Below are 18,613 nucleotides of genomic sequence, written 5' to 3'. Positions count from 1 at the left end.
GCGGTGAACGTTCGGTAAACGCCTAATCTGATGGGAGACAAAGCTTTGCCATGACGACTGGAAGACGAGGGAAGTCGAGCCCTCAACTCAACAACATAATCGTAAATTGTCGTCGGGCAGAGACTTTGTCAGCGTTCTTTTGCAGCGATTTTAAGGTCCCGCATTTCTCCGCCGGAGCTTTGTGAGCTCTCGCATGTTTTGTCGCCCCGAAGTTCAAGTTGAGATGGGCGCGCGCAACTTCCCTCCATCAACAAGGGAGTGTGGAAGTCGTGTTTCCCATTATACCTACCCATGGTTCGCTGTTGTTGGTTGGTGACCGTTAAGCTTGATTTCTTGTTCGATTGTGCCCTTTTCTAGTTCGAATCGGGAGCATTTCTTCAACGAGATGAGCCGGCGAGCATTCACGGAATGTTACAGTTATAGTGTGGATTCAATAGAATCTAATTGGAAAACGGCGTCAATCGAATCGGAGAGAAAAATGGTCATTTTTTTCAGCGTGGCGAACATTGTAGCCAGCCGAATAGAGGAACACACCTAGGCAAGCAAAACAAGGTTGATCACCGTCGCCGAAGGAAATGGTGCTGCCTGGCAGGCAGCGCTGCTGACGAACGCGGGTCTTGTTGGTAAACAAAAGAACATGCCGGGACCGTTGTAAATGGGTGGCCCGGACAGCATGCCGGCTACCGTCAAGCATATGCTGTGGTCATCGCTCGTTTCAGTCAGAGGTGAAGGCATCATTGCATTGCATGCAGTTTTTTCACATCATGTCACCTCCTCACCAAATAGACGCAGATAACCCGATTAGAAAGATATATGAGGAATACAGGGGATACTCAAAATAACTGGGACAGGTAAAATTTTCACTTTTTAAAAAATGTTCAACTCGCTGTAACTTTTAGAAAAGGGCATCAAATATGCTTAATTTTTTACTGTAAGTTCATCAACTACTTGTGTATCAGTGGTTCAAATTTGGGAAAGATCGGGCCATTCTACACGAAATATTCTTAAATTTTTACTGTAAGTTCATCAACTAGCCATTCTACACGAAGTTATAAAGATTCTAGAAAAAGGTATAATTATCCGATAGCCAACTTTGAGCCGTTATATCTCCGGATTCAATAAACCGAATGCAATAAAATTTTGATCATTTGTGACTAATATAATGAACTTTGAAAAAACAATTTACTAAATGTAAGAGACGAATGCCGAGTACGGTAAAGTCTCTCTAAACAAAAAAAAAAAAAAAAAAAATTACTAAATTTGAAATTATTAATAAGAATAAAAGTTATGGCGGTTTCATTTATTCTATGTTTTTTTAGTAAATTTATCTATTTTTCATATGTACCCTATTACTTTTTCAATTTAATGCCGGTTATTTTGTTACTTCCTTTCGAAACATATTCATATTGAAGTCAGTTAGAGGGAATTTAAATGATCTATAATTACTATCTCGAATTTTGGAACGATTATGAAGTTTTGGATAAATTGGTGGTATATTAGAAAAAGAATCCAATCGTAATAATTTTCTTCTGTGTGAAGAATTTTAAGTTTAGTCAAAAGTTTTTGATAGCTCATTATGAATGGTTATAAATGATCAAAATTTCATTGCATTCGGTTCATTGAATCCGGAGATATAACAGCTCAAATTTGGCTATCGGATAATTATACCTTTTTCTAGAACCTTTATAACTTCGTGTAGAATTGCTCGATCTTTTCCAAATTTTGACCACTGATACACAACTAGTTGATAAACTTACAATAAAAAATTAAGTATATTTGATGCCCTTTTCGAAAAGTTACAGCGAGTTGAACATTTTTTGAAAAGTGTAAATTTTACTTATCCCAGTTATTTTGAGTATCCCCTGTATATCATAATATGGCCATAGACAAACAAACATAACACTAGCAAAGTTTTGAACGACCACGCATTTAACGATCATTTCAAATTTTCATAATTGTGGCTTTCACATCTAGAAGCGTACGCGTCGTTTACTTAGAATTTGACGTTTCACACCTGGCGTCTTTGGCTGATGTTTTTTTTACAACGCACTGTTTCGTGCAACATGTACACAGGTACAGGTGACTGTAGAGTGAGCTGAATGATATTCATGAAAATTGTTCTAGGTGTTACGTCTGTTTGTTTGCACACTTAGAATAAATTGGAGTATTCAGTGAGGAAAATCACTCAAACAAGCAAATTACAGTACTACGGTGAAATCATTGAAATTACAGGAGATAGTGGTTGAACTCTAATGTCGTTTTCGGTTTGAAACCTGGGACGCTGACTTGCAATAAACGAACGAAAACGAATCTGAATCCGATCCAAATCGAGTCAACTGTCAGAAATTGAGTCAAATCAATCGAACTGTCAGTGGTACATTTTCGTTAAAGTCTTCCTTTTAGCGATTAAACGCACGTAGAAATGTTAGTTGGCTTATGCATTAACCAATGCAGAACACACTCAAGCGAGTCCTTTATCTCTTATTTGCTTGAATAGTTGAGAATTTTATTTTTCCGGTTTTGTTTTGGTGGATTGTGTATAGAACATTTAGTTCACCACTGAACTATCGCACTATGGTCCACTGCATGAATTTATGCTGGCCCACTTACTCTCACAGGAAATTTGACGTTTGAGCGGTGCCGACACCGCTCAAACGTCAATTTTCGTGTGAGAGTAAGCAGGCCAGTAGAAATTCGTGCAGTAATCCATACTAGTTTTCAAAACTGCGAAAACGTAAATTAAAGTGCACGATTGCATTCAATCAACTCGGTGTCTTCAGAGCACTTATTCGGCATAAATAAAAAAAAATAATGCGCCGAACACATCAACTCGATTTGAAGTAATCGCGCACTTTTATTCACATTTTCGCACTTATGAAGACTACGTGCGCAGTCCAGTGGTGAACTAAATGCGCAATACATTCATTTTGACAGATGGACTCCGTACGCGTACGGGTTCGGGTTGGATCGGAAATAAACGGCAGAGCGAACCTCGCTATATGTTTGGTTCGAATCTGGGGCGGATTTTTTTTCCATAAATTGATCAACAAACCAAAATAAACGTTTTACAAAAAGTTGTTGATGTTTTCGCATCTGACAGAGGGGAAAAATTTATTATAGTAGCGCCCAGGACATCCTGTCTACCATAATTCCAATGCATTGAAATAGGCCATGTCGAGGGCCTGGTGATGAGACTACTTTGCCATATTACTATAAATTGCGTGTAGCTCAGAAATCCGTTCTGATAAATGTGAACAAACAAACGCAAATATGAGAACAAGCAAATATACACCGTGAACTGGAACTAGTTCCAGCTGTCAATATGGGCGTTCTATAAAACGTGAAATCTAGTTCACGGTGTACATTTCTTATTGTTGTATGTACTGAGCGTGCTCAGTCTGGAACGTCATGAAATCGCCTCTGAAATCTACTGAAACGCTTTGATATCCACCCTGAAGCTTACCTATGAAGACTCCTAAAACGTATCTGAAACCTCCTGAAACACTCTGAAACACGCTGAAATGCCCATTTTTTAGTCAAACAGACTAGAAGAGGTTGTCTGCAGTATGGAGCTTGCTTACAACTTTGCGTGCAAGAAATTATTTTATTTGGAGGCAGCTTTCGACTGAGGTATCTGGACACCTGGGAGGATTTTCGGCGTGGCAGTCGCAATTGCAATCAAACGATCAGATATTCTCCTTCATCCGACGTTTCGATGTGTATTACATCTTCTTCAGGGAATTCTATGTTTGAGACAAGATAATTATACTATATATACTTAACATTAAACAATGGAAAAAGAGGCTTACAGGGGTGTTAATCGCTTTCGTTTTGAAAGGCTTTGTGGAAGCATAATCCGTCCGAAAAACTATTTAAAAAACGTTGGAATCGACTCTGAAATACACATAGAATCAGTAACATTCTTCAGCATATTTTTGAATTAATTAAGTACTCTTGAACACTAGTTATGTTTTTGCCGAATTCGGTTCGCACTTCTAACAACACTACTAACGGCCAATTTGTTTAAGCTAAGTGGTGAATATGTGTGGAACCTAAGTGGGGACAACATGGTTGGATTCGTTTTGGTAGCTATTGGGTATTTCTGTTATTGTTGCTGTGTTCGTTACTTCAGATCGCTTTGTGTGGAGTGTATGGAAAATGCCTGCATACATTGAACTAAGACATTCGATGTCTGATCTCTTGTTGATGGTGTTTGGAGTGTTTAGAATATGACAAACCTCGAGAATAGGAAGAGCTGTTTGCCTTCTGTGTTGATCTAAGATCTGTGTTTTTTCTAAATTGAACCGATGTTGTTCGTCAATGCTATGTTGCAGAAGTGCCGTTTTTTCCCTCAACCGTTCTATTTCAAATTTCGTCGTTGGACTGTCGCTGTTGCTGGTCACTAGTTCTTCAAGCTGGTTTATGGTTGAACGATGTCCGCTGATGCGTTTCTTCAGTTGGGTTGTCGTTAACCCTACATAGCTGGCTGCACAATCATTGCAAGGGATACGGTAGATGACGTTGTTCCGCATCTCTGGGGGTATGACGTCCTTCGTGTTGGTGTATAGTCGTTTGGTGGTTTTCTCGTATCGTGCCGCAAGAACAACATTTGGTAGTGCAGCTTTGAGTGACTTACTCAAACGTTGTGTTAGGTCGTTTACAAACAGCATAGATTTATAGACGACTTGAGTCTCATCTGAGGGAGGAGTATTCGTTCTTCGAGCAATTCCTCTATTCAGCAAACGGTGTCGCAGGGGTGCTGGATAGTGATTTAACTTCAGGATGACGTCTATCGTATTATCCGCCGCCTCGTTGGATAGATTTGTGGTGAATTCACGTACTCTTCGCATAAAGTTGTTGACCGTGTTCATTTTGAGATGTAGTGGGTGAGCCGACAGAAAGTCCAACAGACGACCGGATGACATAGGTTTACTGTACCATTCAGTACGAATTGTTTGATCCTGCTGACGGACTAAGACCATGTCCAGGAAGGGGAGTCTGCCATTCTCTTCCATTTCGTATGTGAACTGTATATTTTCATTAAAACTGTTGAAAACGTTCATCACCTCTACTACCTTGTCTGGTGGTAGTGCTAGGACCAGATCGTCCACATACTTCTTTATGAGAGGTATGGGAAAGTTTAGACGGCTCACCACATTATCCAGGAGGGATTCCATCACCAGGTCTGCAATAATGGGGGACAGCGGACTGCCCATTGCTGTGCCGAAGATCTGTTTGTAGTAATTTCCTCTGTATGAGAAATAACTACACTCGAGACAGAAATTAACGATCTCGAGGAACAGGTCCAGGTTGATTTGCGTATGCTTTTTGATTTCCTCCCATCTCTCTATGATGATTCCGGGTATCATGTCACGCGGGACGCACGTGAAAAGTGAGATGACATCGAACGATACCAGAATGTGGTTTTCTGGTAAACAAATGGAATTGATAAAGGTGCAGAAAGAGAACGAATCACGGATGTTATAGTTGCTGTTGATCGACGATTGCAAAATCCGACCGACGTATTTGGATAGCATATACGTGGGTGCACCAATGTTGGATACCACCGGACGAAGTGGCATGTTCGGCTTGTGTACTTTTGGTAACCCGTATATTCTCGGACATTGGGCTGTATTGGTCTTAAGCTGGAAAGCTGTTTTTGCGTCAATCAGCTCCAGATTTCGAAGTCTGGATACGAAGTTGTTGTTCTTTTGTTGATATCCTGTCGTTGGGTTCCGATTGGTGACTAGGTATGTGTTCTCATCGGCTAGCATTTCTCGCATTTTCGTATCGTACTCCTTCTCATACATCACCACGGTTTATGTAAAATCGAATGAAATGAAATGGAAATTCAAACGTTCTAATACTTACGTCACGTGCAGTTTTCAGAATTTCTTTCTGTGCACTACAATACTAATTCACTCAAATTGTTACTTGGGAGTCACGACTCTCAAATCACCAGAGAGTCCGTAAATCTCCCTAAAACCTGAAACTCTCCAAATCTCCGCTGAATGCTCTGAAACACATTGAAAGACTCTTTGAATTCCCTGAAATCTCACCTTCGAGCCTACAAAGCCCCTCAAAACCCCACAAAGTGATCTTGAAAGCCTTCTGAAAATCCTCGTGACATCAAGTATATATGTAAGTGCCATGTGTCGAAAAGATTTGCAGTTAAATATTGGCACACTAGATGGCGCTGATTTTATTTATGTCGTAGATATCTTGGTCCTCTCAGGATTCTTCCTCAAATGGCTTCAAGTATTCTTCTAAGGATTTCTCCAGGTATTTCATCCGGGATTCGCTAATTGATTTCTTACGGGGTTTTTTTTCTATCTCTCATGGAGTTCTTTTAATGACTCATCCCTGAATTGCATAAGCCTTTGGAGCCGGAGGGGTCATATTTGGCCCCAACATAGAAACTGCTGTATAAATTCACCCATTCAATAGACCAAATACTGTCTTCGGCAAAGTTGTTGCAAATTGAGTCCTCTGTTAAGGAAAAATGGGAATATTTGTATTTGAGACTTTATTGATAACATAGAAGATCCTGAACACCATGAAATTTGTTCTCAAAGCTGAAATTGGATATGGGTTACGTTCATCTGCATTCATTTCACCTTCGTCAAGAATATCAAAAAGTGTTTTATATTCGGGGATGTTCTAGGTGTTCCAAACTGTCCTAGAATGAAGGCCTTCAAATCTACAAGAATAGTTTTATGTATTTTCGACATAAATGAGCATTGTGTAATCTACTGGAATCCGTGATGCTTTTGACATGTACAATGTCATTTATAGACACAATAGGGATATTCCAGGTCAGCCAAACTACCTTGGAGTTCAGAATTTCAGGTCTAAACTCGTAACAACAGCCATATCTGACATATTGAGTAACGTTGCATAATCAACCGCGGCTACTGGAGCAATCTGAAGTCTACTTGTTTAATATACACCTTTGGGATATTGAGGGTCGTTTGGTTCTATAATAAAGTCCTTCAAATCTACAGGAATCACTTTATGTGCGTTTGGAAAAAATCCGGCGTCAAAGGGTTAAGAGAGAATCCGCCCGGGGTTCCTTCATCAGGAATTCTTGCCTTGAATGATTTCTCAAGGGATTCCATCTGTGAATCTTTCCTTGATTCATTCACGGATTTCCCCGGAAGTTCTTCATTGATTTTTACGGGATTGCTATAGAAATTTCCCCTGGGTTTCACTTAAGGTTTCCTTCAGGTATTCCATCAGGGAAGCTTCCCTTCATTCCTTCGGGAACTTCTCACGTGATTTCTTTAGAGATTTCTCATAGTTTTTTTTTTCAATTTCCTGGTGTTCCGTGAAGGATTTCTCCAGGGATAGTTTAAGGTAAGTATCTTTACCTGGGTTGTCTCAGCGATTTCTTCAAGGATCATTTTCGGGCTTCCACACAAGCTTCCTTTCGGACTTTTTTCCGGGATTGCTTCAAGAATTCCACTCAGGAGTCCTTCATTGAGTTCTTCCGGAATTCTTTCATTGATTGTTCTCAGCTTTCCTTTAGAGATTTCTCCCTTGGAACTGTTATTGTTTTTGTTCGTTCGTTAGCTGGAATTGGATACGAATGAATTAATGGTAAATGGTAATAGCAACCAAAGCTGCTGTTTTCATAATTAGCACATAATTTTTGATTAAAATGTATCCTTGTGGTATCTTCAAAAAAATCTTTAAAAGAATATTCGAAGAAATTCCTGGAGGAGCTTCTAGAATTCATGGTGTTTTTATCAGAGAAACTCTTATCCCTGGAACCTGTTGTCACCTCACATTCCGCAAAGCAATCATGCGGTGGGTGGATCGTGAAACGATGTTCAGGAAGCTATGTGCGACAGGATTACATGGAGGAATTCTTTGAGAAAATTGTGGATTTCTTAGAAGAATCTTCGAATGAGTTTTCAGAAGTATTCCGTGATATGTAATTCACTGAAAACTACTCAGGAGGAACTCTTGGAGGTAATCTTGGCAGGATTGTTGGAGGAACTTCCGAAAGATCCTAAAAAGGAGCAACAGGATAAACATCTGGAAATATCTACGTAAGAATTTCTAAGAACTCATGGAAAACCCTACGTAACAGTTTCTAGCAGAATACCTGGAGTAATCTAGTAGAACTCTTAAAGGAATTCTTGGAGATGTCTGCGAAGAAGCTCCTGGAGCAATTAGGTAGGGTTTGTGGAACGAATATTTGAATGAGTTACTGAAGAATTTCTGGAGGGGTTTCTGTTTCTCTTCTGGGGGACATCGTGACGGAACCTCGAGTCCATGGGAGAACTCCTGGATATATATTTGGAGGAACCTCGAAAGGAATTCCTGAGTAGAAAAAACTCCGTAGGGATTCATCCAACGGGTGACGGGTTCGATTCCCGGTCGGTCCAGGATCTTTTCGTAAAGGAAATTTCCTTGACTTCCTTGGGCATAGAGTATCTTCGTGCCTGCCACACGATATACACATGCAAAATGGTCATTGGCAGAGGAAGCTCTCAGTTAATAACTGTGGAAGTGCTCATAGAACACTAAGCTGAGAAGCAGGCTTTGTCCCAGGAGGACGTTACGCCAAGAAGAGAGGAGAGGAGGATTCATCCAACAATACTCTTGATAACTTGATAACTATTGATGAATTTATGAAGGAGTTCCTCAAAAGATTATGCCAACACTCCAAGTAGTGAAATATTGATAATAATCTCTGAATGAGTTCCTAGAGGAATTTCTGGAGAAATTTCTGGTAAATGTATTTTTTGGAAATTTCTTGGTGGAATCTCTGGAGGAATGTTTGGGGATTCTCTGGAAAAAAATGAATGAACAGGATCGAGTCTATGAAAACATTAATTAATCCTAAAGAAATTTCCGGAGGAATTGTTGGATAAAAACCTGAAGCATTTAAAGAAGGATTTCTCGAACAGAGTTTGGAGCATATTTAAGGGGATCTCAGCTGGAAATTATTTGAAAGAACGCCAAGAGGATTCACACGATGGATTACATGATGAATATTTGAAGGATACCTGGAAGAATCTGTGGATAGATTTTGGATGGAATATCTAAAGAAATTCCTGGAAACGCCATATTGTTCCCATTTACAATGCTATAGGGGCTGGTTATTGATAGTGTACATCTTTTTATTTATTTCCATCTAATGAGTCATTGGTAAAGGTAAGTTGAAATATTTTTAACTATTGGCTAGTTTTCATCTAATTTGACAGGAATTAGCACATATGACAAAGTAAATTTTTGTTTTATATGTTATAGTAATTTTCAATATTTATTTCATAAACGCTACTTAGGTTGGTATTGAACTTGACTTGTTTTACTTTAGCAGTGATGCCAGTTTATTAAATAGTATGCACCACATTTTCAAACACTACCAATCACATGGCACCGTCTTCAACTTTGCTGAACTTTCATATATTCTGTCTTGCAATATTTAAAACACATAAGCAAAGCTTTCAAAACAAAATCAAGTCCATCATTATTTGTTTTTTAGTCGTTTTTATTAAAAGAATAAACAGTTGACTAGATCATGGTTTCCCAAACTGTGGGTCGCGACCCACCAGGGGGGTCGCCGGTCTTAATCTAGGGGGTCGCGAGGGACACTAAAATATTTAACTGTAACAGAGATCAAATGAGAGATTTTCTATGGGGGGTCGCGAAAACTACGTCTGCTTGCAAAAGGGGGTCGCGCGACCTGAAAGTTTGGGAACCTATGGACTAGATGGTATTTGATACCAATTTTAATTCCAATGAATATTTTACATTTTTGGCGTCTATATAAATCTGAGGTGCTAAGCTTGATTGGTGGAGAAGTGTGCCAGTTGCCAAAATATTTGTCTGGAATATCTTTCATGAGCTAACGAATGCTGATCAATGTCCACACCAACTCTACTGAGGTTTTGTATGGTAGATCGTAATAATTTACATCAATGTACTATGAATATTGTGCAACCTCTTCAAAGTCTACCAGAGATCGATCTGTTAACAGTCATTTTTATAAAGGTACATAATTTAGATATTTTGCTATTCCATTCAAGTCGGGACAGTCATGATCGCCGACCATGATGACATCAGTCAGCAGTACAAACCCAGACAGTGGCATAGTGCAGTGGCGGCAGCTCGTCGTCGGCTTGTCGTTCTTTGTTTTTGTACAGTGGCAACAGCTACAGCGTCGTCACATAGAACATGTGACCTCTTTTCGGAAGCGGATAAGTGATGACTCTTGCGACTTTCATCTCCTCTATGTTTGAAGTCCTATACTGAATCTGATGGATTGACAGAGGATTTTCTTTTTCCCTGGTGAAAATGACTGATATCAAAGGGCGGCGGATGATAGACACTTTGCACCGTTGGATGGGTTAATGGCAGCAACTATGTCATTTTAATTCCCAAGGGACCCATTTGGATGAAGCATTACAATCGATCCGCGGCATCATATATGTTTAAATCAATGACTTGGCGTTCGTGCGATAGGTAAACATTTCTGAACTTTTTCTTCTTTACCATTGCGCCATGGCTGAATTTCAGGATGATAAAAATTTTATGACTGTTTATGAAGCCTAAAGTCAATTCTTCCAACTCCCATGGTTGCCTCAAAGATCCAACATGCAGGTCGATCAATGTATCTAAAAGGTTACTCTAAATTGAAACCCTTATGTTCTTACTATTTCGTCTGCTGATAAGCTAAAGCTTCCAAATTGGTTGAATGGGCGGTCCACATCTCGTTCCTGATGGGATAATAATTAACGGTTTCAAGTGTTTCATCGCAAACCGACAGCATCCAACGTCTTATATGCTTGGTATTCCCAGTAATTTACTGATGTCGACAGCCTTCATGACCTCTGAGGCCTAACTTCATCTTCCATTGCTACAAATACTTTTATGATCGAATGATCGCACAAAGATAGACTAGTGACCCGAGCAGAAGAGAAAAACAACAGCATAACAAAATGCGTTATTTTGGCAAAATAACTGCATAACGGAATTAGTAATTTTCATGTTATTAACATAACATATTGAGTTATAAACTTGGCTGTCATAAGCGGCAAAATAACAAGTCACATAACAAAAATTTGTTCCTGAAAAATCAATTTAATAACATGTTTTGTTAGTGGCAATAACAACTTAATAACAGTGAATTTGGGAAATATTTCAATAACAAATTTTGATATTAAAGAGTTATTGATAACATTTCAAAAGCAAAATTAGGGTAAAAACTAACTTTTTTTTACTCATTTTTGGGTAATTATTTTAAGTGTGTTATTCTATTTTTAGAAAATAACAGGTCACATAAAAAAATTTCGAATTCATTATAAAACTTACAAACATGGACGGGATTTGAACCTCCAATCCTGCTATCGTAAATTTTCAGTCGCCTTTACCAATGAGGCTATCACAGCACTTGCAGTGAGGGACGATAGAAGCTTTACTGGTTCTACGTATTGCCAGTTTCCCCATTCCTCCATTTCATGTTTGCCAGTCGCAGGACAAAAATAGACAGAGATTTGAATGCAAGATCAAACAATGAACCTCTCTCTCTTACCAACAGCGCTATCGCGGTGCGCAGACATGTGCACTGTAACACTAATAACAGTGGTGGCGTTCGCATGGCCCGTCGTCGGCTGTTTCGCAACAAAGAGAACGGCGAAAAAGTTGCTAGTCGACTATTTATGATTGAGCTTCGTCATGGGGTGCATTTTGGCGGTGACAAAGATTCTTTCCAGACGGGGATGATTTTTTTTTAATTTTTTGTTTTGTTCGCGTTGTGAGAACGGCGATTATACATGTACGCTAACCCTCGGTTATCCAGATTGGTGTCAAAGCGACCCAGATTGAGCAAAACTGCAGTTACTCTAATCTGAGTAAAGGCACCTTTACTCAAATCTGGGTTACCGATGTTGGTTGCAAAATCTGGGTAACCGGTACCCAGCTCCTTCGGGACCTTGATTTTGTTAATTTATTTCCAATTTAGATTTTGATAAAAAGCTCCTGATTCCCATGTGCTTTTCACTTACCTGATGCAGGAAAACAGTTCCCTGGAAGAATTTCACTGTTTTCCCATCATTTATCCTCATATTTTCCGTGGAAACATCCATAATTGCCTGCGTTCGCCTGATCGCTGCCATATTCTCAAGCCGGAAAGTGACAAAGTGCCGATTACCCAGATCTTTACCCAGATTCAACCAATCTGGGTTTTCGGATTACCCGGATTCTGACAACTGCTAACAACATGAAAATCCGGGTAGAATTGACCCAGGCGATGGGTAGTTTCAGGTTAGCGTGTACGTGAGCGAAGGTAAGGGGCTGTCCATAAACCACGTGGCCATAGGGGGGGGGGGGGGGGGGTTCAGCCAATGATCATTTTGTATGGACACATAAAAAATTTTGTATGGACAAATGACCACGCGGGGGGGAGGGGGGGGTTGAAAAGTCCCAAAAAAATGACCACGTGGTTTATGGACAGCCCCTAAAAGGTAATTATATCATATGCCGATATGATTACTTCTGCAGATGCTGTTTAGTTTTATTCTGTTTTAGATTATTTTTAGTAATGAAAAAAGATATTTATGACATAATGTCAAACAATATATGATCGAATAATAATAGATCGAAAGAAAAAAAATATAATAGACAAATGCAATCATCAATTGAGCAGAATTGTCTGTATAGTTGACATTTTTATTGATTAGAATTATTTAGTAGGTACCATATTTGCTATCTCCACTCTCACTAACATTCATTACTTCGTAATACATAGTCTGTTCGGTACTTTTTGACGTTATAATTAGAGGTTAGAATAGCAGTACTGTTAAAATGACATATAAATTCAACTAAGTTTACTCAATTTTGAGATAAAAAAAACTCATTTGCAGATGTATCACTTTTTGAGGGTAAAATTTTACTTAACCTATAAGAATTGGGAATCGTAGAAAAGTGATAGGAATTTGGCACCGTAACGGGACTGGGATATTGAAAGAAGGAAATTAACACAAAGATAAACATATCAATAGCTATGATGCTATATTGATGATGATGATGATGATGGTTTCCATTCATTGTAGCACGGTACTAAGCCCGATAGCAATGGGCTGTCCATCCAATGTGATTTGATCAAGCAAAACATTATAATTATACAACCAAGATCATACAATTATATATAGTGCAAGCCATCGCATTGGAGGATGCCCCAATGAATGTGAAAAAGAAGAATGATGCTATATTTACCCAAAACTCAAATTATAGCAATGAATAAAATAAAAAATACGGAAGAGTCTGATGAAATTTCTAGAAGTTGCAATGCCTTTATTTTTTACTTCATAATATGAAACAGCAGACAATAAAATAAAGAAGGTAAACTATGTAATGGTTATATCTGCGATGAATTTTCTCCGATTTTGACAATATTGATCTCATGTGATCCAGATTTATTTTTCCCATCAACAACAAATCCGACTAAACCGATCTGGTCATCGTGAGTTAAGAAAAAACCCGAATTGCCATACACGTGGAATTTTCCATAGACCAGCTGCAATTGGCTTCTTTAGTGGTGTTGAGATAATTCCATATTCACAATCTACATGCCAAACTGAGCCGACATTCAAATTTTCATGAACTTTGGTGTCCGGGAACCTATTTAAAAATCGATTTAAAGTTTGTATGGGAGCGATTTGTCGAACCACCCCTCGTCGCATTTCGTACTGGGCGGAGCTGTCAAGCAGTTGCCCAGCTGTCAAAAGGTGATTTCAAAAAATCTTTTTGTAATTGAATTTAGGTATCAAAATAAAGTTTTAAAAATCTGAAAAAAATCATACTGGCTTAAAAAAAGGTGCTCTTTCGAATAAAATCAAAAAATCAATATATTATTCTTAATTTGAAAACCCAATTGGTGATTGGTACAAATTAACTACCTTACCAAGAAAAAAATGTTAAATTTAAATTTATACGTTCAATATGTAGTCCGTCCAAAGTCTTACACCGTACATCAAAACGTTTTTAATTAGATTTTGTTTTAGATTTTATAGAGGCATTTTAAAATCTTCTCCTGTGTGGTAGGGATAGGATTTTTCAAAACACCATCGTTCTTCTTCTTCTTCTTCATGCACCATCAAATCACCAATAGCATATCTGCCCAGCCTAGGCCCAAAGTATTGACTTCAAAATAATCATTACGAAGCATGAATGTCAATTTCTTGATTTTGCTTTGGCTGACCAAGCCAAGGTTGACCGTAGCATTTTCATAATTCAAATCTCAATTTGTTCATCGAGCACATGTTCTGTTGTGCTGCACGTGGATGTCAAAGCGTTTTCAACAGTGTAATTACGAAGCATGTTTCACGAGAGACCATATCTTTTCAATACGCTAACTCCACAACAACGCCACTTGGGCAGTGGCTGGTATTTTGGGTACTTTTCAGCTACAACTCAGTCAATTTCCGAAATTTAGCAAAACCTCGCGCCGCCCAGCAGGGACTTTGTTTTGTACACATTACAGCACCTCCATGTCACGTAATATACCACACCTCTTATCAAATGTGATACCGTAAGCGTACCATACTTTGCGCACCTAGGGCCTAACTTTGCGCACTTTTCAAAAAATCGTTAAATAGTTTTTTTGGTGCATTATGCAAACTTTTTCCCACGGAATACTAGCTAATGATATGGGGCATGCACTTTGTCTCAGTTTGGATGTAATGATAAATGGAAGAGGAAGACAAATTGATGAGTGAATATGCAGTTGCTTTCCCTAAAGTGCTGTAAATAACGTTGTAGAATGACGTAGGTTTTGTTTCAAAATTTGTTTTAGTTTAGATAGCAATACCATAAAGTATTTGTGCACTCTCAATAATACTATAATAACCAAACTTGTTCCACAACAGAATGTAATATTGAAATGTTATTTAAGCGCTGCATACCAATTGCTTGGTCATAACAAAATAAGATTGTCCAACAAAACATGTTATGGAAACGTAATGCCTTGATAATTCAATAATAACAAAACAAGATATAAAAACAGGTTTTGTGATTTCGTAGTTATTAATTTGATATTCCCCTCTGCTCGGGGATGGTCTCACGACGGCTTTCCGAGTCCATCTGTTTTTGGTGTTGTGTTAGCCGTTACTATATACGGTACCATCTTCCAACTAAACTGGCGGTTTCATATTGCTGAATGGCACGAAGTTTTGACGAAAGATTCGCAGTTGACCGAAAGAAACATTCAATCGAACGTATCAATATAAGTTCAAACACACGTGCCAGAGGCCCCCACATTCGTATTTCGCGCCCAGCCGCAAGATTTTCAATCGAAAGGCTCGCGCGAGTGTTGACTGATTGTCGGAACCAATCCCGATTGTTTCACGGTTCGATTTGACACCCGCGGTGGGTTTTCCTGAATTGTCATTAGTCATTATTTCTTTCTCTTTTCGCAAACAAATGACTCCTCTGTCTTTCAATAGACCAACAACGTCGTCGCGTCGCACATGCTCTCCACCGCAGTTGATCGTTTGCTTCAGCTGAAAGGACTATTAGTAGATATAAATGAATGTAGCAATCGTGGGGCAACCGTAAATCGGGGTAAGATTGGCTACATCTGCTTCAATGCCATCCAGAAGTCTCGAAAACGCAGGGAGGATCTTTGCTTTGCTTTGCTTTGTAATTTCTTCGAGGGAATTTGAATTTTCTCTGAAAGTTTCTAGCAACAAAGCTAGTCGATGGTAATACTATCTCCTGTTTACGGTCCCACGAGACCTACCCCTATCCCACCATCCAATTACAGCCCATTAGGCGAGAGTGTGGGCCCCCGCCCCGCTTGAGTGACTGATGTCGCGGTTCGGCGCGGCGGGCGTAGAGGTGTGATTCGAAACACTTCAAATCAATGGCACATTCTTCAACGCTGGCAACTGGCGGACGGAGAGCCAGCACTTCAACAGCCACCACAACAGAGCAGATCAATTCAATCGATTCAATCGATTCGAAGCGAAACTGCTTTAGGTTGGTTGCTCCACTTTGACCGGACGATTGCTGCTGGTCCCGAGCATAAAAGGTCTACCACGTTGTTGTTGCTGCGTTTCCTTCAACAACGCGCGCGCTATGTATTGCGAGAAAGCGCGGCGATAATAAATTGAATTTTTCTGCAGAGCTGGAGATAATGGAATTGACGATCCGAGAGTGGACCAACCATGGACGAGACCAATGGTTAGCTGGGTTCTTTGTGATCGTCACTGTGTGTGCTTGTGTCGGTTAATGGCCCCCAGAGTAGTGAAAAATGAAAATCGTGATTGGTTTTATTGCTCTCAATCGATACCTTTTGGGTAGGTACATGAACGTGCTAAAAGGTTTCAATGATCGAATAAGTGATGTGAAACAATGCTACTATATGGCGTGTCTGAAGATCGTCTGATTTGGACAAAAGGACAGATATCAGAATACATTTCAAAGTTTTTCATTCTTCATAGAATGTTATTCTTTGGGTTTCGACCTTATGTCATTAGAGAAAACCTCAGGAGAAACTTCTGGAGGAATCTCCAGAGGGAAATCCTAAAGTAATCCCAAGAAGGGGCTCCAGGAAGACATTTTAGAGAGAGCTCTTGAGAAAAAAAAAACCCTATAGGAACTTCCATAGAAATTCTTAAAGGAAATTCCTGATAGAATAAGCCTGAAGAAATGTGCAAAGGAAACTTCTGGAGAAATTCCCTGAAGAAACTTCTATTAAACACTTCAGAGGGAACTTCTGGAGGAATTCCCAGTGGGAAGTCCTGAAAAAATCGCCAGAAGCAACGCCTGGAAAACTCTTTAAGAAATCTCCGGAAGGAACTACTGGAGAAATCCCCAGAAGAAACATGCATGGAAATCTTCAGAAGAAGCTCCAGGAGTTATTCTCAAGAAACCTCAAGAAGAGAGAGGTAACTACTGTAGGAATCCCCAGAAGGAATTTCTGGAGGAATCCACAGAACGAAGTCCTGGAGAAATCCCCACGGGAAACTCCTGGAGGTATCCCCAAATAGAAATCTGGGACTTCCGCTTAAAGTTTCCTCCAGGACTTCCTTCTTGAGAATACTTCAATAGTTTGTTGTGGGGATTCGTCCAGGAATTTCCCCTGAGAATCTCATCTAGAGTTACCTTCAGGAGTGTCTTCTTGGAATTGTACCAAATATTCACTCTTGGGATTTCTCCAGGAGTTCCTTCTTGGGATTCCTCCAAGAGTTCCCTCTGGGGGTTCCTCCAGTAGTTTCCCGTGGAGATTAATCCAGTAGATCTATCTGGGGATAGCTTCAGTAGATCCCTCTGTGGTTTTTACCAGGTATTCACTTTGAGAATTCCTCCAGGACTTCCATTTCGAGAATACTTCAAAAGTTTGCTGTGGGTCCAGGAATTTCCTCTGAGAATCTCACCTAGAGTTGCCTTCAGGAGTTTAACAAAAGTTCACTCTTCGGATGTCTTCAGGAGTTCCCTCTTGGGATCAAGCGTTCCTTCTGGGAATTCCTCCAGTAGTTTCTTGTGGAGATTAATCCAGTAGAGCGATTCCAAGCAACAGCATCAAAATTAAGGAAATTTTTTAATTCATGATTTTCTATTGAACTGAAACTTTGCACAGTTTTTCAATTCCATCTAAATCGCCATTTTTCGATATCAAATTTTTATTTTGAATCGCGACTAACTTTTCAAAAGGGTGTATGTGAAAATGGTTCAAAAATATTCAAAAATCTGCACAGCCAAAATGGTTCGTTCGATTGCTATGAATTTTTCAGCAAAGTTAGATAACTTAATGGCGATTCCTTCGAAAATATACACTGTGAAAAAACATCTTTTTTAACATTAAAAAATGCCATTTTTGTCACAAAAACTCAAATATCTCAAAACCCTATCTTTTTACCAACGTAATTTTTTTCAGGGAAGTCGGTCCATTGTGTTAGCAATCTACCATAAAAATTTGGTGATGATAAACTAATAAACAAATATAATGGTAATGGTAATGGTAATAATTTTTTTTAGTGTAAATTATTTCGGTCGGAAATCGCAGTTTCATGCTGATTTTATTATCAATGGCCTTGCGTGAGTAAAACAAGCTGTTTTAATTATGTATTATTATATTATATGTACAGTAATGTTCCGATTTCATCACGCCCTCCGCGCATTAGTCGTTTATTCATTAATTTGCTGTTACATTTGAGGACAAGTGTTTTCCCTCTTCTTCAAGATGAATGTTGAAAGCGTGTTTTGCAACGTTAAAAATATTGAAATGGATATAGATGTTGAAGTATATTTCAAAGCATTTTTGAAAAGGGGCGTGATTAAATTGTTTAACCAGATGTCGCTAATGGTATGGTGGCATGACACTCTGCACTTAGCACTTCTGGCAATTTCTCAGTTGTTGTCGTTTTCGAACTTTCTGCGCCCTGCTTTACCGATGATATACAGATGGCTCGTTTGTCAAAGTCTAGACGGCAGGACGTGTAAATGCGTAAATTTGTATTCAATTTGGGCATAACCACTCTCTTTCATTTTATCTATGGTGCTTTCGGTGAGATTTCGTAACTCTTTTGAATATTTTTTTTCATCAAACGGTCTACAAGAGAGCGTTGAGTTGAAGACCTTCGAGAAAGCGACTGTTCAT

The 18,613-nt window shown here is 39.2% G+C and overlaps 2 protein-coding genes across 4 annotated transcripts in view; both read right to left on the bottom strand.

Annotated features, from left to right (window-relative positions):
* The window catches only part of LOC115267198 (uncharacterized), a 249,035-nt gene that overhangs the window by 109,930 nt on the left and 120,492 nt on the right, over positions 1–18,613 (bottom strand). The window lies entirely within an intron of this gene.
* LOC134285563 (uncharacterized) lies at positions 3,605–5,365 on the bottom strand. 3 transcript variants are annotated; one of them, XM_062846597.1, is made up of 3 exons: positions 3,953–5,365; positions 3,810–3,894; positions 3,605–3,743 (listed from the first exon to the last, which is right to left on the bottom strand). In XM_062846597.1, exon 1 carries the CDS (start codon positions 5,214–5,216, stop codon positions 4,053–4,055), a length of 1,164 nt encoding a protein of 387 aa, XP_062702581.1. In that variant the 5' UTR covers positions 5,217–5,365; the 3' UTR covers positions 3,605–3,743; positions 3,810–3,894; positions 3,953–4,052. The 3 variants fall into 3 exon arrangements, with proteins under 3 accessions (XP_062702581.1, XP_062702570.1, XP_062702576.1); XM_062846586.1 differs by having other exon boundaries at positions 3,810–5,365; XM_062846592.1 differs by having other exon boundaries at positions 3,605–3,894.

Source organism: Aedes albopictus, chromosome 1 (assembly GCF_035046485.1).
Source record: "Aedes albopictus strain Foshan chromosome 1, AalbF5, whole genome shotgun sequence".
Lineage (NCBI taxonomy): Eukaryota > Metazoa > Arthropoda > Insecta > Diptera > Culicidae > Aedes > Aedes albopictus.
Note: the sequence above shows the minus strand (reverse complement) of the source record. Positions and strands in the feature narration are given on the sequence as shown.